The sequence below is a fragment of the Ornithorhynchus anatinus genome, chromosome 14 (genome assembly GCF_004115215.2).
Source record: "Ornithorhynchus anatinus isolate Pmale09 chromosome 14, mOrnAna1.pri.v4, whole genome shotgun sequence".
Lineage (NCBI taxonomy): Eukaryota > Metazoa > Chordata > Mammalia > Monotremata > Ornithorhynchidae > Ornithorhynchus > Ornithorhynchus anatinus.
The window spans coordinates 26647326-26664655 of NC_041741.1; the positions used below are offsets into that span (position 1 = coordinate 26647326).

The following is a 17330-nucleotide window of genomic DNA, read 5'->3' on the forward strand; positions in this document are numbered from 1 at the left end:
GGAGATTTAAAAAAACCTGTCTACGTATTCTAATAGGATATTAATCAATCAATGGTATTTATTGAGTGATTACAATGTGCTGAGCAGTCTTCTAAGCATTTGGGAAAGTACAGTACAATGGGGTTGGAAGAAACGATCCCTGCCCACAAGGAGCTTGCAGTCTAGACGAAAAGGATATGAAGGGGGAGAGAAAACTCCAGAATTCAATTTGTTTCAGAGCTACCAAAATCCTCTCCAACTCAGACCAAAAAATTCTGGAGTGAATCCCTAAATTTGATGATCCTCTCCCAGAGTCCCATTGTAGAGAAAAAGTCATAAGATGCTTGCTTAGAGTCTTGGAAAGTTACCTGCCATGAAGAAAGTATCTCTGTAACCCCAAAGCCGCTCTACCACATGGTAGGTGTGCATCCAGAAAGAACCTCGATGATATTATGATTTTGGTGTTTAATTATCCAACCATATAATACATGATTTTGCATGGCTAGATCACTCATTCAACACTAGCTATGTCAGAAATGAAAGATAGATTTTGTCCATGTAATAATAATAAGAATAATAATGTTGGTATTTGTTGAGCACTTACTTTGTAAAATAGATTGGGACACAAACTCAGTTCATGGAGGAAGGTTGACATGAAAACAGATCTAATGCTAACTAATAGTGTGTATCATTTTCCACACTCAACAAGTAATAACTTTATCTGAGAAATTCTTGACTGCAATTGTTATGTGATTATCAAGGGCACATTTTAAATGTTTTTCATGATGGAAATGACCCAACTTCTCAATCATAGGAATTGTATCTATACAGTGCCCTATTCACTCTACCACATGCATTGCTTTTAGAGTGTTTAATTCTAGTGCTTATTATATGTGTATATATATATGTTTTTTTTTTATTTATTTATTTATTTATATATATATAAATACACACACAAATGTGCAAATGTATGTGTGTGTGTATATATATATATATAGAGAGAGAGAGAGAGATTATATATATACAGAGAGAGAGAGAGAGCTTTAGACAAAAACAGAAACATTCCAATTCAAGTTTTATTTCTACTGAAAGAAGACTTTCAATATACTTTATATAAAGTGCAGTTTTAAACCTTTCAGGGATTCGTAATTCTTAATCATTCTAGATCATCAGGATTTTGAGAAGCTCTTTCCAGAGATGGACTATCCAAACTCACCTTTCTGCTAACACATTTAACTGCTGCCTTCGCATCAAGACGCAGATGGATGGCAAAGATGACCCTGACCCACATAAGACCCACATTCCTCTGCAAGGATAGAAGCATGATAATCAGGAAATGATGGTTGTTAGTTACAGAAAATGCATTATTGTGAAAACCAGGAGAAAAGTGCTTAGGAGAGGAAGTGATTGGATTATGAGAGAATGAGAGACTACGGATAGGTCACTCCTACTGAGCAAATTGCTGTGATTTATAAGAGAAAGGGTATCGTGATATCTTACCCCATTACTGACCAGACTCATTTCACAAACAATCTTAAATCAATATTTGACAGTTTCCAGTGAGACAAACAAAGTTTCTCAACAATGTCTAGTAGGGGGATAGCATTAAGAGCAACCTAATTTCCCATTTTCAGTTTACAAGTAGACTTTTTTGAAGGGAAGTAATCCCTAACTTTTTATTCCATTTATATAGCGGTTCAGTAGGTCTTCAAAATGTTATGTGAATAAAATTCATGTACATATTCTAATATAGTCAGAAATATTTTTGTCTAATGGAAATTTAAAAATTGGGAATGTTCCCAGATGGAGTAGGTGAAATAAATGTGGACTGCATTTATTTCATAATGCATTCTGAAATTTTTTGGCAATGTGGAAATTGTTCCTGCTACTTTTAAATGGATAAAATATAACTTATCTATTACTTAAGTGGTATGTAAATATGAAAAGAAATTTGAAAATTCATGGGGTCAGGGTTTTTTTTAATTAAAAACAAGGCACTTTTAAATTTGAGAATTCAGTCAGCTAAGCTAAAATCTGGGTAAAAAATTGACAAATAAACCTTCAAACAGAAAAGCTATTTTGTAGCAATACAGAACCCATGAAAAAGTATTATTTATAAGCCAATTAAATTTTATTAAAAATGATAAACTCTCATCTGCTAAAGTATTTTTCATTAAATGGATAAATTCCAAAATATATGACCTTCTCCATTTTATCATACTCCAATACTTATGCCTTTATAATTGCAGAACTGACAGAATCCTACATGGACCAGAGACCTGTTGTCCTCCTTTCCCCCAGCTTGCTCATAGCCCAGGCTGAGCCCAGCCTTTGCCTGCAGAGTCAAAATTGGGGTCTGATGGAAATGTGAATCTAGAGTTAAATGAATCCACAGCTCAATTTTGAGGCCGTTGATTGTAAGCTCCTAGTGGGCAGAGATTGTCTCTACCTACTCCACTGTAGTATACACTACACTGAGAAGCAGCGTGGCTTAGTGGAAAGAGCATAAACTTGGGAGTCAGAGGAAGTAGGTTCTAATCCCGGCTCCACCACTTGTCTGCTATGTGACCTTAGGCAAGCCACTTCACTTCTCTGTGCCTCAGTTACCTCATCTGTAAAGTGGGGATTAAGACTGTGAACCCCACATGGGACAACCTGATTGATTACCTTGTATCGACCCCAGCGCTTAGAACAGTGCTTGGCACATAATAACAAATTCCATAATTATTAATTATTATTACCCTCCCAAGTGCTTAGTACAGGTCTGCACACAGTAAGCACTCACTAAATACCCTTGAGTGACTGATACTCCTGTGGACATAGAGTTGCACCATTTGTCATTGTGAGTTGTAGTGTTAGTAGTCACTACTCTGCTCTAAGCGCTGAGGTAGATTCAACTCCATCGGCCTGCATATAGTCCCCGTCCCACATGGGGCGGTTGGATTTGAGGAAGGAGGGTGTTCCAGGCCAGAAGCAGGATGTAGGCTAGGGTTTAGCAGCAAGATAGGTGAGATAGAGGCACAGTGAGAAGGTTCGCACTAGAGGAGCAAAGTGTGTGGGCTCGCTTGTAGGAGAGAAGTGAGGTGAGATGCTTTATTCATTCAATAGTATTTATTGAGCGCTTACTAAGGAAGCACTTGCAGAGCACTGTACTAAGTGCTTGGAATGTACAAATTGGTAACAGAGACAGTCCCTGCCCTTTGATGGGCTTACAGTCTAATCATGGCACCAGTTGGTTCTTGGGCAGGGAACATGTCTACCAACTCTGTTATACTGTTCTCTCTCTAATGCTTAGTACAGCGCTTTGCACACAGTAACTGCTCAATGAATACTATTGATCAGTTGATTGATTCTGCCACTCTCCCTAATCTCAATGGAGATTACTTCCTTCAACTAGGTTCCCAAGCCATTTTTACAGGGAATGTTGCCAAAACTGCTCTTTTTATACATGGAAAGGGTGGGGGAGGGGGAATCTCTCTATCCGGGTATAGTTTTTGCATGAAAAATCCATATTTTCAAGGCTTTTAAGTATCATGTGCCTCCATCATAGCTTAACTCCCATGTGGAAGCTCTGGTGTCTTGCAGTGTGGTGTAGCTAATTTTTAATGAGTGCAGCTTAAAGTTTCAACGGTTCCCTCTGTACCTTGGGAAAGTATGGAAACTTTGCTTAAACTTGGTGTGATAACAATGGCTGATTTTATCTTCTGTGAGGATGGTGGGCAATTTGTGCTGCACATTCAGTAACTGTGTTTCTGTTTTTGTAGCTCCAGATGGTCCTCCGGAAAATGTAATTGTAATGGCTACATCACCTCACAACATTAACATCACCTGGAATGAACCCACAATCATAACAGGACCAACTTTCTACCTCATAGATATTAGCTCAGTAAGACATTTTTTTCTTTTTATTCACCCAATAATGTCAGGGTATGACTGGCTATTTCTGAAACTTGCATTCCTGTAAAAGTAGATCCGATATCATTAGGCCCAAAAGAGGAGAGGTTAAGCTTTCTATTTCTATTCAAAATACATGGTGGTTGTGTGCCGATTCAATGTGCTTCTAAAAATGAATTTTGGAGCAGAGCGGTACTAACCGGGTCTGAACTGCACAGGCTAGATTTCTTTGACAAAAATTAAATGGAATTTACTTATTGCAAATTTAGATGCCTGGGTTTAATTCATAATCTAAAACATTTGTTAAGGATTTATTATATGCCTAGTGCTAAGAAAGATGCAGGAAAATCAGGTCAGACACAGGGTCCCTGCTGCAGGATTCACTGTGTGAACTAGGCGGGGGTTCAAAGCTGCTGCTGTGCCCTCTGAGACCCCTCCATCGCTGCTAAGAAACACATTATGGTAACCGCTACCTTCCATTCCCCACCAAGGTTCCCAGCTGTGGGCACACTCTGTATTCACTGGAGCAGGAATATAATCTGTTCCCACACACAGCCATAGCATGAAGCCTCCATAAAAACCTGGGAAAACTGGTGGCTGTAGGTGTGCCCTGAATCCTGAGGCAGCTAAAACCCTGCTCCTCTAACCCCAACACCCTACTGATTTTCTTCTTATATTGTGTATTTGTCTTTGTTGTGTTTTAATGATTCCTCATTCCTGATGTGTCTGTCCCCAATCCTTTCTCCCCATTTATAATCTGAGATTGTAAACCCCCAGAGGTAAAGGGACCTCATCTAATTCCCACTGTGTATTCTCTTCTGAGAACTTTTTCGGGGCAGAAGTTGGCGTAGATTCTAGATTACCACGTTTACTTGTTCATGTTTCTGGGAAGAGAAAATGCAAGTGGTTTCATGAAACCATTATCAGTTCTTTCAGGCTTTCAATCCTCATACTCAGGACTGAGGCTTACCCATTGTTCTTACTGGGAGACTCCATAAGTATCCCACTTGCAGTGCTCAGCTTCATAAATATAGGAGCCAAAGAAGCAGAATATAGGGTGATCCAGGGCTGGTCATTGGTGGTGAGGCCATGGGTTTTTGCATTGAGGGAAAGGAAAGAAGCCCAGGAAAAGGATGATAGTTTAGGAGAAGTCCAGAGGTCTGCGGTCTCGGTGGGGGCAAAAAGAGTTTTTGAGGGTAAAGTGATCTGGAAGAGATGGTCCGTTAGAGGTTGCAGTTGGGAGTCAACTCCCTCTAGACAAACTTGTGAACAGGAAATGTATCTCCCAACATTGTCTTATTGTACTCTCCCAAGTGCTTAGTAGAATACTCTGTATACAGTATGTGTTCAATAAATACGATTGGTTGAGTGGTAGTTATAGTGGCAGAGGACAGAAATTTTGCACCTTTTTCTTGTGTACCTGTACCTGGTGAAGATGAGATCCAGTCTGGGTTCAAATTGGTTTAGAGAGCTGACGGGTACAGATGAAGAAATCAGGAGAGGTGACTAGTGTATGAAAACAGGCAGCCACAGGTCCACGGTGTCATCATTGTGGATATTGAAGTCAACATTATCTATTCTCACTCCTATTTAGACTGTGAGCCCCGTGTGGGAAAGGAACAGGGATTAGGTCTGATTTGATTATCTTGAATCTTCCCCAGTGCTTAGTAAAGTGCTTGGCACATAATAAGCACTCAACAGATACTATTATTGCTATTATTGTTGTTAAAATAATAATAAAGAGCAGTGATGAGTGACAGAAGGAAAGAGAAAAAAAGACATTAAAGTCATAGAGTAGTGCAGAGGTAGGATCAGAATGACAATGACTAGTTGTTAAGTAGGTGAGTAGAGGCAGATGACAAGGGCTTTGAATGTTGGGCAAAGGATGGGTGGTGGTATAGTGTGAAAGTATTTTAAGAGGGAGAGGGAAGTTGATTCCTCCGTCCTTCCATGTGAATTGCTAAAAGTAGGAGAAGGCATTTTGAAAAAGAGTAGTAGGAATTGCAGGCTCATCAGAAGCAAGACAGATCTCAGTTACAGCAGGAAGGAGTGGATAGATAATGTATCGGGGACGAGGCCCAGAGACGTTATGTAATGTGCCCAAGGTCACACAGCAGGCAAAAGGCAGGGCCAGAATTAGAACCCAAGTCCTCTGACTCTCAAACGTGTGGGTTTTTTTCTGCTAGGCCACACTGCTAGTCAGCATTTCCCTAAACTTCTCAGGTTGTCCAGTGTTTTTTAGTAATTACCAAAGCCCAGGTCTACTCTTGATGGCAGATGCTTGAATAAGACCTGTGGATAAACCAGATGAGGGCTGATGCTGTTCTCAGAACTAGTCTTATAATTGAAGTTCAGCAGAGGTCTTTCTGTTGAACCTAATGGTGTGTGGAAGGCACGTGGCAAACTGTGGGAGTACTAGGTAGCTATGTTCCTCGGGAGTCGATCCAGGAGGAATCCAATTCATATCTTGCCATGGTAGAGAATAGTGAAATCCCACAATCGTTTATGCCATCGGATCTCTGCCCTTTCTTCTTATATGTAGAAATAAATAGGATTTGAAATCCTGAGTCATTTCCTCGTTTTGTCATATGCTGAAGAAGAGCCGGTGCTAACACCTAAGCAAAACTTTCCCTTCCTACTTCTGGCTCTTAGCATATAAACCGGAAATCCGGGAATTTTGACATTCTTCAAGATTCTAATACCGGTGGAGGTTTACACTGGAAAGTAGCCCATATTGGATTGGCATCTGGTTGTTGGTTTGTTGGGTTTTTTTTGATATCCTGCAGAATTCTTTCATATCCAAATGAAATCAATCAATCAATCATGTTTTTTGAATGCTTACTATGTGCAGAGTACTATACTAAGCACTTGGGAGAGAAAACAATATAACAATATAACTGAGTTGGTAGACTCACTCCTGGCCCACAATGAATTTATTAATCTGCTCCACGACAGGAAGTACAGGAGCCACGCTGGTCCACTAGAACATCCATGGCTGCCAACTGGACTCTTGCTCCCTCCGCTTCTTCCGGCCTTTCCGACTCCATCTCCCTCCACCTCCACTTTAAACACTTTTCCCCATTTCCCACAGCCTCCATGCCTCCTCCCAATTCTCCCAGCCCCAGAATTCCCCCACCACTATTCCCATAAGAGCCCCTTCCTCCCTGCCCAGCCCTAATCTTATTTCTGGTTCACAGCCACAGCTGGTCCCTCCCCAGGACCCCCACAGCTGCTGGGATAGGCTGGATGACCACTCTTGGTGGGGACTGACCTCCCCTTCCCCTTCTCCATCCCAACCCAGCCTGGCCCCATCTTCACACCTGTGTTGGTGTTTCTAAGATGCAACAAGGAAGGGATTGAAGGAGCAAGGCCTAGTGGAAAGAGCACGGGCCTGGGAGTCAGAAGGACCTGGATTTCTAGTCCCAGCTCTGCCATTAGTCTGCTGTGACCTTGGGCAAGTTATTTAACTTCTCTGTGCCCGTTACCGTATCTGTAAGACTGTGAGTCCCACACGGGACAGGTACTGTGTCCAACTTGATTACCTTGTATCTACCCCAGCCTTTAGTACAGTGCCTGGCACATAGTAAGTGCTTAAAAAATGCCAGTACAAAAAAGAGGGCTGCCTGGCCCATGTAGCACATCTTAAAGAAATTCAGAAAACTTTCAGGATGGAGGGATGGGAAAAGTCCGGGAGAATGGGAGAAGATTCAAGTCACTGGGGATGGAGATGTGAAGGGGAGTTGTGTTTGGGAAACTGGGACAAATGTTTTTCTGAAACTGTGGTTGCAATGTAGGAGGGAACAGAGTGAGAGAGGCTGTGGAATGGTGTATGGTGGTGAGGGGTCGGGGAGGGGGAGTAGTGAGGGAAGTATCTGGTCACCAGCTCCATAGTTCTGGGAAGGTTGACATGACTGTTTACTTTTGCTGAAGTAAAAGTCGGATCTGTATTCACATCACTTCTAAATCTGGGGGCATTTTTATCAAATCAGACTATATTTTGTCCAGGGCTGTGGCTCAGGGCAGTTTGATTAGCAGCCTGTCACTCAGCAACACATCAGGGATGATGCCTACTTCCTTATTCCCTATTTGAAGAAAGCTTATACACCTGCTTCAAGCAGATAGTCATCAACTCTTCCAGCCGCACTGAGAAAGTGTTGCACAGCTACCATAGATGTGGTTAGGAAAGGCAGGAGCTCTGAAAATAATGACAAAGGTGCAAAACAACCACACAGTTGATCTTAGATCTGGGCAGTGCCAAGATTATTTAAACATGAATTTTCCTGAAGAGACCTTCATTTTTGCTATTTTATTTATCCTCACAGTTTCCCGGTTTGAGAGGAAGGGGTTTCTTTACTGACAAGTTAGTTCAGAAATATGGATGCACAAGGAAGGGAAATCGCTTGTCCACATGTAGTGTAAGTTCGAGGAAGGGCTCGGATTGGAATTCCAGACTCTTGACTCAGTTTTTAAGCAAATAATGTTTCATATTACCGTGCTATTTGCCAGAAATTACCTCTTGCTCCGGTTAATGCCTTTTGTTCAGTGATATACTGATGTAAGTTCTTCTGAATTGCCTGCGGCACAATGAATTGTCCTCATCATAGAATCAGGTAGTAAGATTTCAAATTCATAACCACTTCACTGTTGTCAGTATGTTCTACTTATTATTTTGTTGTCTTTTTTGGTTTTACCAAGGGGAAAAAAGAAATCCAGATGTGGTAAATCTGGATTTTGTCGTAATAAACATTTGCCATTCATGTTTTTGGAGTGTAAGATTATCATTCAGTTGTTCATTTTACCCATTACATCATGACGTACTTGATGCTTTTGGGGAGGTAGACCAGAAAGCATTTTTAATACTTGCTGTATTTACAGCCTGCTTGTAAATGTCTCAAGCCATGTTTCTAATAGTGAGATATGAAGAAGTACTTTGTCTTTTGATGGTCAGCTCAGGATATGAATGCCTGTTCCATGCATCAGGAACTTGAGTTAAGGTTAACTCTCAGTGGGAATAGAAAACACATCTGTCAAAGAAAAAGTATGCTTGAACTAACATAATTCTTTAACAGCTGCATTTAATATACATTTAACCCACTAGGGAAACTACTGTATTGCTACCTTAATGTCTTTAGAGAACACACATTTTTAAGCCCACCGGGTGTACTTTAAAAAAAAATTGCAGCGAAAATTATAAAATTGTTCACTCCTCCCTTTTTACTTGGAAACAAATCAGTGTTATAATTGCCATGTGCCATGCCTGAATTAATTGTCCAAAATAACATCAAATGAAAATTTCAGAAGTTAAATACCTTATATTAATATATACATGATGCATGCAGTAAAACTAGTGGTAAAAGTAGTCATCCTAGGAGCAATATTAGTAGTGGTAATAGGCCTCATAATAGTAGACTAGTAATGGTAGTGATAGTCATAGTAGTCGAGGTAGTAGAAGTCAGAGTATTAATGGTGTTCATTTATTGTTCTTTTTTAATGTATTTAAGTGCTTACTATGTGCCAGGCACTGTAATAAGCACTGGGGTCCAAGCTATTCAGGTGGGACAGTATTACGGGAGGGAGATGAGGCCTTCCCAGACTGAGCTCCCTTTTCCTCTGCTCCTCTTCCCCTCCCCATCGCCCCAACTCCCTCCCTCTGCTCCACCTGCCCCCCAGCCCCACAGGACCTGTGTATATTTGTACATATTTATTATTCTATTCATTTTATTAATGAGGTGTAGAGATCTATACTTCTCTTTATTTATATTGATGCTGTTGATGCCTGGCTACTTGTTATGTTGTCCGTCCTCTCCCTTCTGGACTGTGAGCCCTTTGTTGAGCAGGGATTGTCTCTATCTGTTGCCGAATTGTACTTTCCAAGCACTTAGTATAGTGCTTTGCACACAGTAAGTGCTCAGTAAATACAACTGAATGAATGAATTGAGTGCCTACTTGATAAAATACACTTTTCTAAGGGTGCAGGAAAATACAACAGAGCACCAAATCTCCTGTCCAAAAAGGTCTTACTCTCTAACAAGAGAGAAGAGTGTATTTCTAAATATATTTATAAATGGAGTAATCAGAATAAATAAGTGAATGTGCAATAGCTCTCTAGACTGTGAGCTCGCTGCATTCAGGGAATGTGTCTGTTTGTTGTTGTATTGTACATTCCCAAGCACTTCGTAAGTGATTTCTAGACTTTAAGTCCAGTGTTGGCAGGGATTGTCTCTCTTTATTGCTGAAATGTACTTTCAGAGCTCTTAGTACAGTGCTCTGCACACAGTAAGTGCTCAATAAATGCTACTGAATGAATGCTATGCCCACAGTAAGTGCTCAATAAGTGCAATTGAATGAATGAATGGAATTACACACACACACACACACACACACACACACACACACAAACGCTGATAATGTTGTCTCCACTGCTCCTCCTCCCCTCCCCATCCCCCTGACTCACTCCCTCTGCTCTACCCTCCTCCCCACAGCACTTGTGTCTATATGTCTTGATTATATTTATCTTGTTGATGTTGTCTTGTTTTTGTTTTGTTCTGTTTCGCTTTGCTGTCTGTCTCCCCTCTTTAGACTGTGAGTCCGTCACTGGGCAGAGATTGTCTCTACCTGTTGCCGAATTGTACATTCCAAGTGCTTAGTACAGTGCTCTGCACATAGTAAGTGCTCAATAAATGCTATTGAAATGAATTGTCTGAATGGTTATTCAAAATTTAGAGTTTGATGTTTGTTTAAAATGATCAAGAGGTCATTGATTACTGTAGATTTCATTTTTCTTCAATGTTGGCTCTTCTTCCCTACAGGTAGATAGTGATTATTATAATGTTTCCTTCATCAAAGAAAATAAGGATAATAAAACCATAGAAATTACTGATTTAAAGGCATTTACAAGATATTCTGTAGTAATCACTGCCTTTACTGGAAATGTCAGTGCAGCACACATAGAAGGCAAGTCAAGTGCTAGAATAATCGTGTCTACTTTGGAAACAGGTAAGCTATTATTTATAATTATATAATGTAAAATGTCCTTATTCTGATTTTCTACATTTGTGCCCTTTCAGTCATTCATTAGATTTTACTGAGCTTCTCATGAGGGCAGAATTCTGTATTAAGGTCTTGGAAGAATGAAATTAAAGAATATGACATGGTTCCTTTCCTCGAGAAGCTTACGGGAGAGGAGCTTACAATTTAACAAGAAATTAAAACCTTAAACTTGAAATATATGTTTTTCCTGAACTAATGATTCAATAATAAACACATATGAAATAAAATGAAACTGTTACAAACCATATTTGTAGGGGGTGGTATTTGTTAAGTGTTTACTATTGCTCTGCACTTACTAAGCTCTGGTATTGATAAAAGCTAATCAAGTTGGACACAGTCCATGTCTCACATGGAGCTCACAATCTTAGTCCTCATCTTAACGATGAGGTAACCTAGGCATGGAGAAGTTAACCGTCTTGCCCAAGGTCACCCAGTAGACAAATGGCAGAGCCGGGGTAAGAACCCAGGTCTTTCCAGCTTCCAAGCCTGTGCTCTATACACTAAGGCACAGTTTCTCCCAGCGTGGAGAAAACATTCATTTTATATTTGTGCTTGTTCATTCTCATTATAACCAGGCAAAATAAAGTGGAGAGTTTTCCAGTGTATCTGATGAATACAGCCAGCCAAACTGGATGGTTCCAGTCATCTGGATGATTGCCTCGACTTTCCACTTCATTTGGCCAAATTTGGCTTTGGAGGAGAAGTAGGGAGTAAGTGGTGGTGACGGCTGTTGTGATTCTAAAGTCAGAGGATCTGAGTTCTAATCCTAGTTCCTCCACTTGTCTGCTGGGTGACCTTGGCAAGTCACTTAACTTCTCTGTGCCTCGGCTGCCTCATCTGCAAAATGGGAATTCAATCCTTGTTCTCCCTCCTACTTAGCCTATGAGCCCCACGTGGGACCTGATTTTTTTGCATCTGTCCCAGCACTTAACACAGTGTTTAGCAAATAGTAAGCACTTAACAAATGAAATATAAAAATTATATAACAATCTGTTTCACACCTATACTGTTTTCTGATTTAGAATAGAAATTTGCTTGCGTTAGTGTAATTGCTCTCCTACTTCATTTTAGTGCCCAAAGAGCCACCTAGCAACATGACCTATCAGAAGATGCCAGGAGAAGTTACAAAATTTCAGCTAACCTTCCTTCCTCCAGTTGAATCTGATGGAAATATTCAAGTATACCAAGCTATGGTATACAGAGATGATGATGCTACTACTTTCCAGATTCACAACCTGAGTATTATCCAAAAGACAAACTCTTCGGTCATTGCAATGTTAGAGGGGCTAAAAGGAGGGCATACGTATAACATAAGTGTAAGTTATACGATGGTTAGATTTTCATTATCAAATTAGAAAATTATGCATCAGCTCAATCTTATGTACATTCTTTCTAGAGCGGAATTACATTTCCAATTATTTTCTGATGTTCTACTTGACCTCTTAGGTGAAAATGAGGGTATCGAGGTGAAATTCCCCAATTGTTATCTTATTAAAACATGGATGGCTTGTAACTCTGTGGATGTTTAGACTGTATGCTCGCTTTGGGCAGGGAACATTATCTGCCAACTCTGTTGTACTGTACTTTTGCAAGTGCTTAGTACAGTGATCTACACAGAGTACGAACTTATGAATACCATCAAATGCCATGTACAAGCAAAGAAGCAGTCTGGCCTAGTGGAAATAATATCGGCCTGGGAGTCAGAAGGCCTGGGTTCATGGACTGTGTCCAACCTGATTATCTTATATCTACCCCAGCCCTTAGTACTATGCCTGGCACATAGTAAAACCTTAACAAATACTATAGAAAACAAACAACAACACAAAACCCAAACAAAAAATAATGATGATTGATGTTTACTGGGTAATTTATCTTAGAATACTTAATGAATATTATTCAAGATAAAAAATAAGGTGTTTTAATTGATTGGGTCACACACAGCTGCCATATTGAGGCTTCCTTGCTAAGAAAATTTGTGAGGTTAGTGTAGCTTTTTTTTCTTCTTTTTTTTCATGCTATTTGTTAAGAGCTTACTATGTGCTAAGTACTAAGCTCTGGAATAGATCCAAAGTAATCAGGTTGGACACAGTCCCTGTCCCTCACAGAGGTCACAGTTTTAATCCCCATTTACAGATGAGGTAACTGAGACACAGAGAAGTTAAGTGACTTGCCCAAGGTCACGCAGCAGATCATTCAATAGTATTTATTGAGCGCTACTATGTGCAGAACACTGTACTAAGCGCTTGGAATGTATAAATCGGTAACAGATACAGTCCCTGCCCTTTGGCAGATTTAGTGGCAGAGCAGGATTAGAACCCAGGTCCCCTGACTCCCAGACCCATGCTCCATCCATTAGGCCAGGCTGCTTCTTGTGGGCAACATATCTCTCAACTCTGTTATGTTGTACTCTCGGGAGTGCTTAGTATAGTGCCGAGCTTATGGCAAACAGTCAATAAATGCCATTGATTGAGTGAGAGAACTCTCCAGTCAGAGGAAGGGAGCTGTAACCTACTTTTGGAGGAACGTTCGCCTCTGGCTAATGTCGTTTAGACATTCTCATGAGTAATAGTCATCCTCATAATCGTTCCTGTTTTATTATTTTTCCCTCCGCTGTTAAGTCTTTCTGCCAGAAAATGCTCTTAACAGATTTCATATGTATAACAAGCATTTTTAGCATTCACTATCATGGTAATTTTTGTGACGATGATTACATTAATTGAAAAGTTCTCAATTCTGAATTTAAAAATCAGTACCTTGGATAGTTTTAAATTAAGGTTACTGTCTAATTAAGGATTTAGATAGCAAAAATGATTCTATCGCATATCATCAAAAGCTCTATTTGAATTATAAACATAACACATTTTGGATTTTGTTGTGTTCATCTTTATAGTCAAGTATATTTCTGGTAAAACTATATTCAGCACATATATCATATTCAAAAGTCATAGAAATATGGAATTTTCAGGATTAAAAGGCCATGGTTCATCTTTGCAGGTATATGCTGTCAATAGTGCAGGCGCAGGGCCAAAAGTTCAGATGAAAATAACAATGGACATGAAGGGTAAGTACCATGAGTTTTTCCTTGAAATGCCTATAATCCTCATGAAAAATGAACTCTGTTCTAACTTTTCAATTCAAATTAAGCTTAAAGTCAACACTTTAAAACAAAATGCCTAAAAATGTTGATAGATAATATATGTGCCAATTATACCCTAGAATGGGAAACTTGACCTTAGCCCCATCCATCCAAAAGGTAGGGACTCAGACTCTGAAGCTTTTCCTTACAGAAGCCCAGCTCTGGTCGTGGTCCACAGACCCCAGAGTCAGGAGAGGTCGCCCCCGTATTCCTCAGACTCCCCATCCTCCAGGTGAAAAGAAAGGGTGAGAAGCAGCATGACCTAGTGGATAGAGAGAGCAGGAACTGGTTTCTCATCCCAGCTCTGCCGCTGGTAGGCTGTGTGACCTTGGGTAAGTCACTTCACTTCTCTGTGCCTCAGTTACCTCATCTGTAAAGTGGGAATTAAGATTGCAAGCCCCATTAGGGACATGGACTTTGTCCAACCTGATTCCAGCACTTAGGGCACATAGTAAGTGCTTAACAAATACCATATTAAAAAAATGGTGTCAGTGGCAGTAACAAATGCTCCCAGCCTGCCCAATTATTTCTGTCTCCATTCCCATAACTGGGTCTGTGCCCAGGAGGGAGGGAACAAGGCAGAACTAGAGGCAGGGCCACACAAGTGGCAGCATGTTGTGCTGGATAGAGCACAGACCTGGAGTCTGAAGGTCATGGGTTCTAATACTGGCTCCTCCGCTTGTTTGTTGTTGCAACCCTGGGCAAGTCACTTCACTTTTCTGTGCCTCAGTTACCCCATCTGTAAAATGGGGATTGAGACTGTGAGCCCCGCATGGGACAGGGTTTGTATCCATCCTGATTTGCTTGTACCTACCCCAGCACTCACTAGAGGGTCTGGCACATAGTAAACACAACAAATATCATTATCATTGTTATTATTATTATTAATAAAGCTTTTGCACTGATCCAGTCCTGCGGGACACGTTCATTCTGTTTTCTGGCCTTTCAATGAGAAGCAAACAGCATGTTTTGCACCTTTTATTAAACCAGAATCGAGAGAAGCAGCATGGCCTAGCAGAAAGAGCACAGGTCTGGGAGTAAGAGGAACTGCGTTCTGATTTTGGCTCTGCCTATTATGTTTAACCTTGGGCAAGTCACTTCACTTCTCTGTGCTTCAGTTCTCCGGTTCTCCCTCGTTCATTCAGTTGTATTTATTGAGCGCTTACTGTGTGCAGAGCACTGTACTAAGCCCTCCTACTTAGACTGTGAGCCCCATGTGGGACAGAGAATATGTCCAACCTAATTAACTTGTATCTACCCAGTGCTTAAAACAGTGTTTGGCACATAGTGAGCACTAACCTTAAAAATGTTAATGTGTACCTACCTTCAATATTAACCAGTGAACATTTCTCTTACACTTCTCTACTTGGGTTGATGGTCTCGGTTAAATGACTTCTTCTGGAACTTTCCTAATTCGTAGGAGATTGACCTATGAACCTAAAATCATCTTGAAGTTAATGCAGTTCTTTTTCATTACTTTGTTTTGGACGATATATGTCTATCTGAATAGGACACAACATCATAAGAAATATTTGTGCACAAGTAGATTGAAGACTGCATTTTGTCACTCAAGTTTTCCTTAATGGGTTCATGAACGGTGTTAACTCAATCTCCCGTTATAGGGGAATGGAGTCTATTTTGGAAAATAAAAGTAAAATTAACTTTGTATTTATACATTTCCTCCCCTTATAAGTCTACATTTTGAATGATTCCTTTAGCTTTTCAGACTGCTTTTTAACCCTGACAATTTCAAAGATCGTTTTCTTTCTCATTTTCTTATTACTTCTTTAAGCCATTTTTCCCATTTTCACCTTTATTGTAGAGTACGTAGGATAAACTCATTCATCTTCCTTTAGGATACTTTTTTTTCCCAAAATTTCATCTAAGCTTGTTTAATTTTTCTCAGTATGAAACAATGATAAATGTTTCCTTACCCTTCTGTAGATCTTTTTTTCATTTTATCCTCATGTAACCTTGGATCTACTCATCATATTACTATAGCATTATCTTTCCAATATTTCAAACTTTAAAATCTAACTTTGTCATCCCTCTTTAATTTAGACAAACCTGTCTTTATTAAGTATCTTTCTTCTCAATGATTTGATTTCCAAAGTTTTTGGAGAACTTTCTAACTTTTCACCACAAATTTAATCTCACCAAAGTTTGAGTGCTAAATAGGGATCCAAATTTATTTTTAGCTATTTTTATCCCATTTGCAACTTAAACCATTTGGTCGTATCACAAATATCTCGGGATCATTTCACTACAGGAAATGACATTTAGTACGGCATACTTCAACTGATTAATTTTGGTATTTTTTAAGTGCTTACTATATGTCAAGCACTGTTTTAAGCACTGATGTAAATACAAGTTAATCAGGTTTGCCACAGTCCCTGTCCCTCATGGGGCTCACAGTCTAAGTAGGAAGAAGACCTAGTATTGAATTCCCACTTCACAGTTGAGGAAACTGAGTCACAGAGAAGTTAAGTGACTTCTCCAAAGTCACACTGCAGGCAAGTGGCAGAGCCCAGGTCCTCTGACTCCCCGACCGATGCTTTTTCCACTAGGCCATGCTGCTTCCCTTAGACGGTGTGAAGCATTTTGTAAACGTAGGCAACTGAAATAATTACATTTGAGAAGGAATACATAATTAAAAATAGTTTCCATATTATACTACATGCCAATTCCCATAATGGACTAAGATAATGTTGGTATTTAAGTGCTTACTATGTGCAGAGCACTATTCTAAGCGCTGGGGTAGATACAGGATGATCAGGTTGTCCCACATGAGGCTCACAGTCTTAATCCCCATTTTTTTTTTTACAGATGAGGGAACTGAGGCACAGAGAAGTTAAGTGACTTGCCCACAGTCACACAGCTGACAAGTGGCAGAGCTGGGATTTGAACCCATGACCTCTGACTTCCAAGCCCATGCCCTTTCCACCGAGCCACACTGCTTCTCTACTGAGCCACGCTGCTTCTCTGATCTTACTACTTTTTCAATGCTATTTGTTAAGCACTCTACTATATGCCAGGCATTGTACTAGGCGCGGGGGTAGATACAACTAATTAACCTGGACACAGTCTCGGTCCCAAGGGGGCTCTCAATCTTAATTTCCATTTACAGATGAGGTAACTGAGGCATAGAGAAGTTACGTTACTTGCCCAAGGTTACATAGAAGACATGTGATGGAGTCAGTATTAGGACCCAAGTCCTCTGAATCCCGTGCTGCTTCTCTCTAATTCTACTTCCCTCTTTCTCTCCATTTCT

At 40.1% G+C, this 17330-nt stretch overlaps 1 protein-coding gene across 1 annotated transcript in view; it reads left to right on the forward strand.

Moving 5' to 3' along the window:
* PTPRQ (protein tyrosine phosphatase receptor type Q) overlaps positions 1–17330 on the forward strand; it is a 231912-nt gene that overhangs the window by 155031 nt on the left and 59551 nt on the right. Inside the window, exons 44-47 of the mRNA XM_039914120.1 lie at positions 3744–3865; positions 10683–10869; positions 11995–12239; positions 13918–13984. Coding sequence (XP_039770054.1) covers positions 3744–3865; positions 10683–10869; positions 11995–12239; positions 13918–13984 — 621 coding nt within the window. The remainder of the gene's footprint in view (positions 1–3743; positions 3866–10682; positions 10870–11994; positions 12240–13917; positions 13985–17330) is intronic.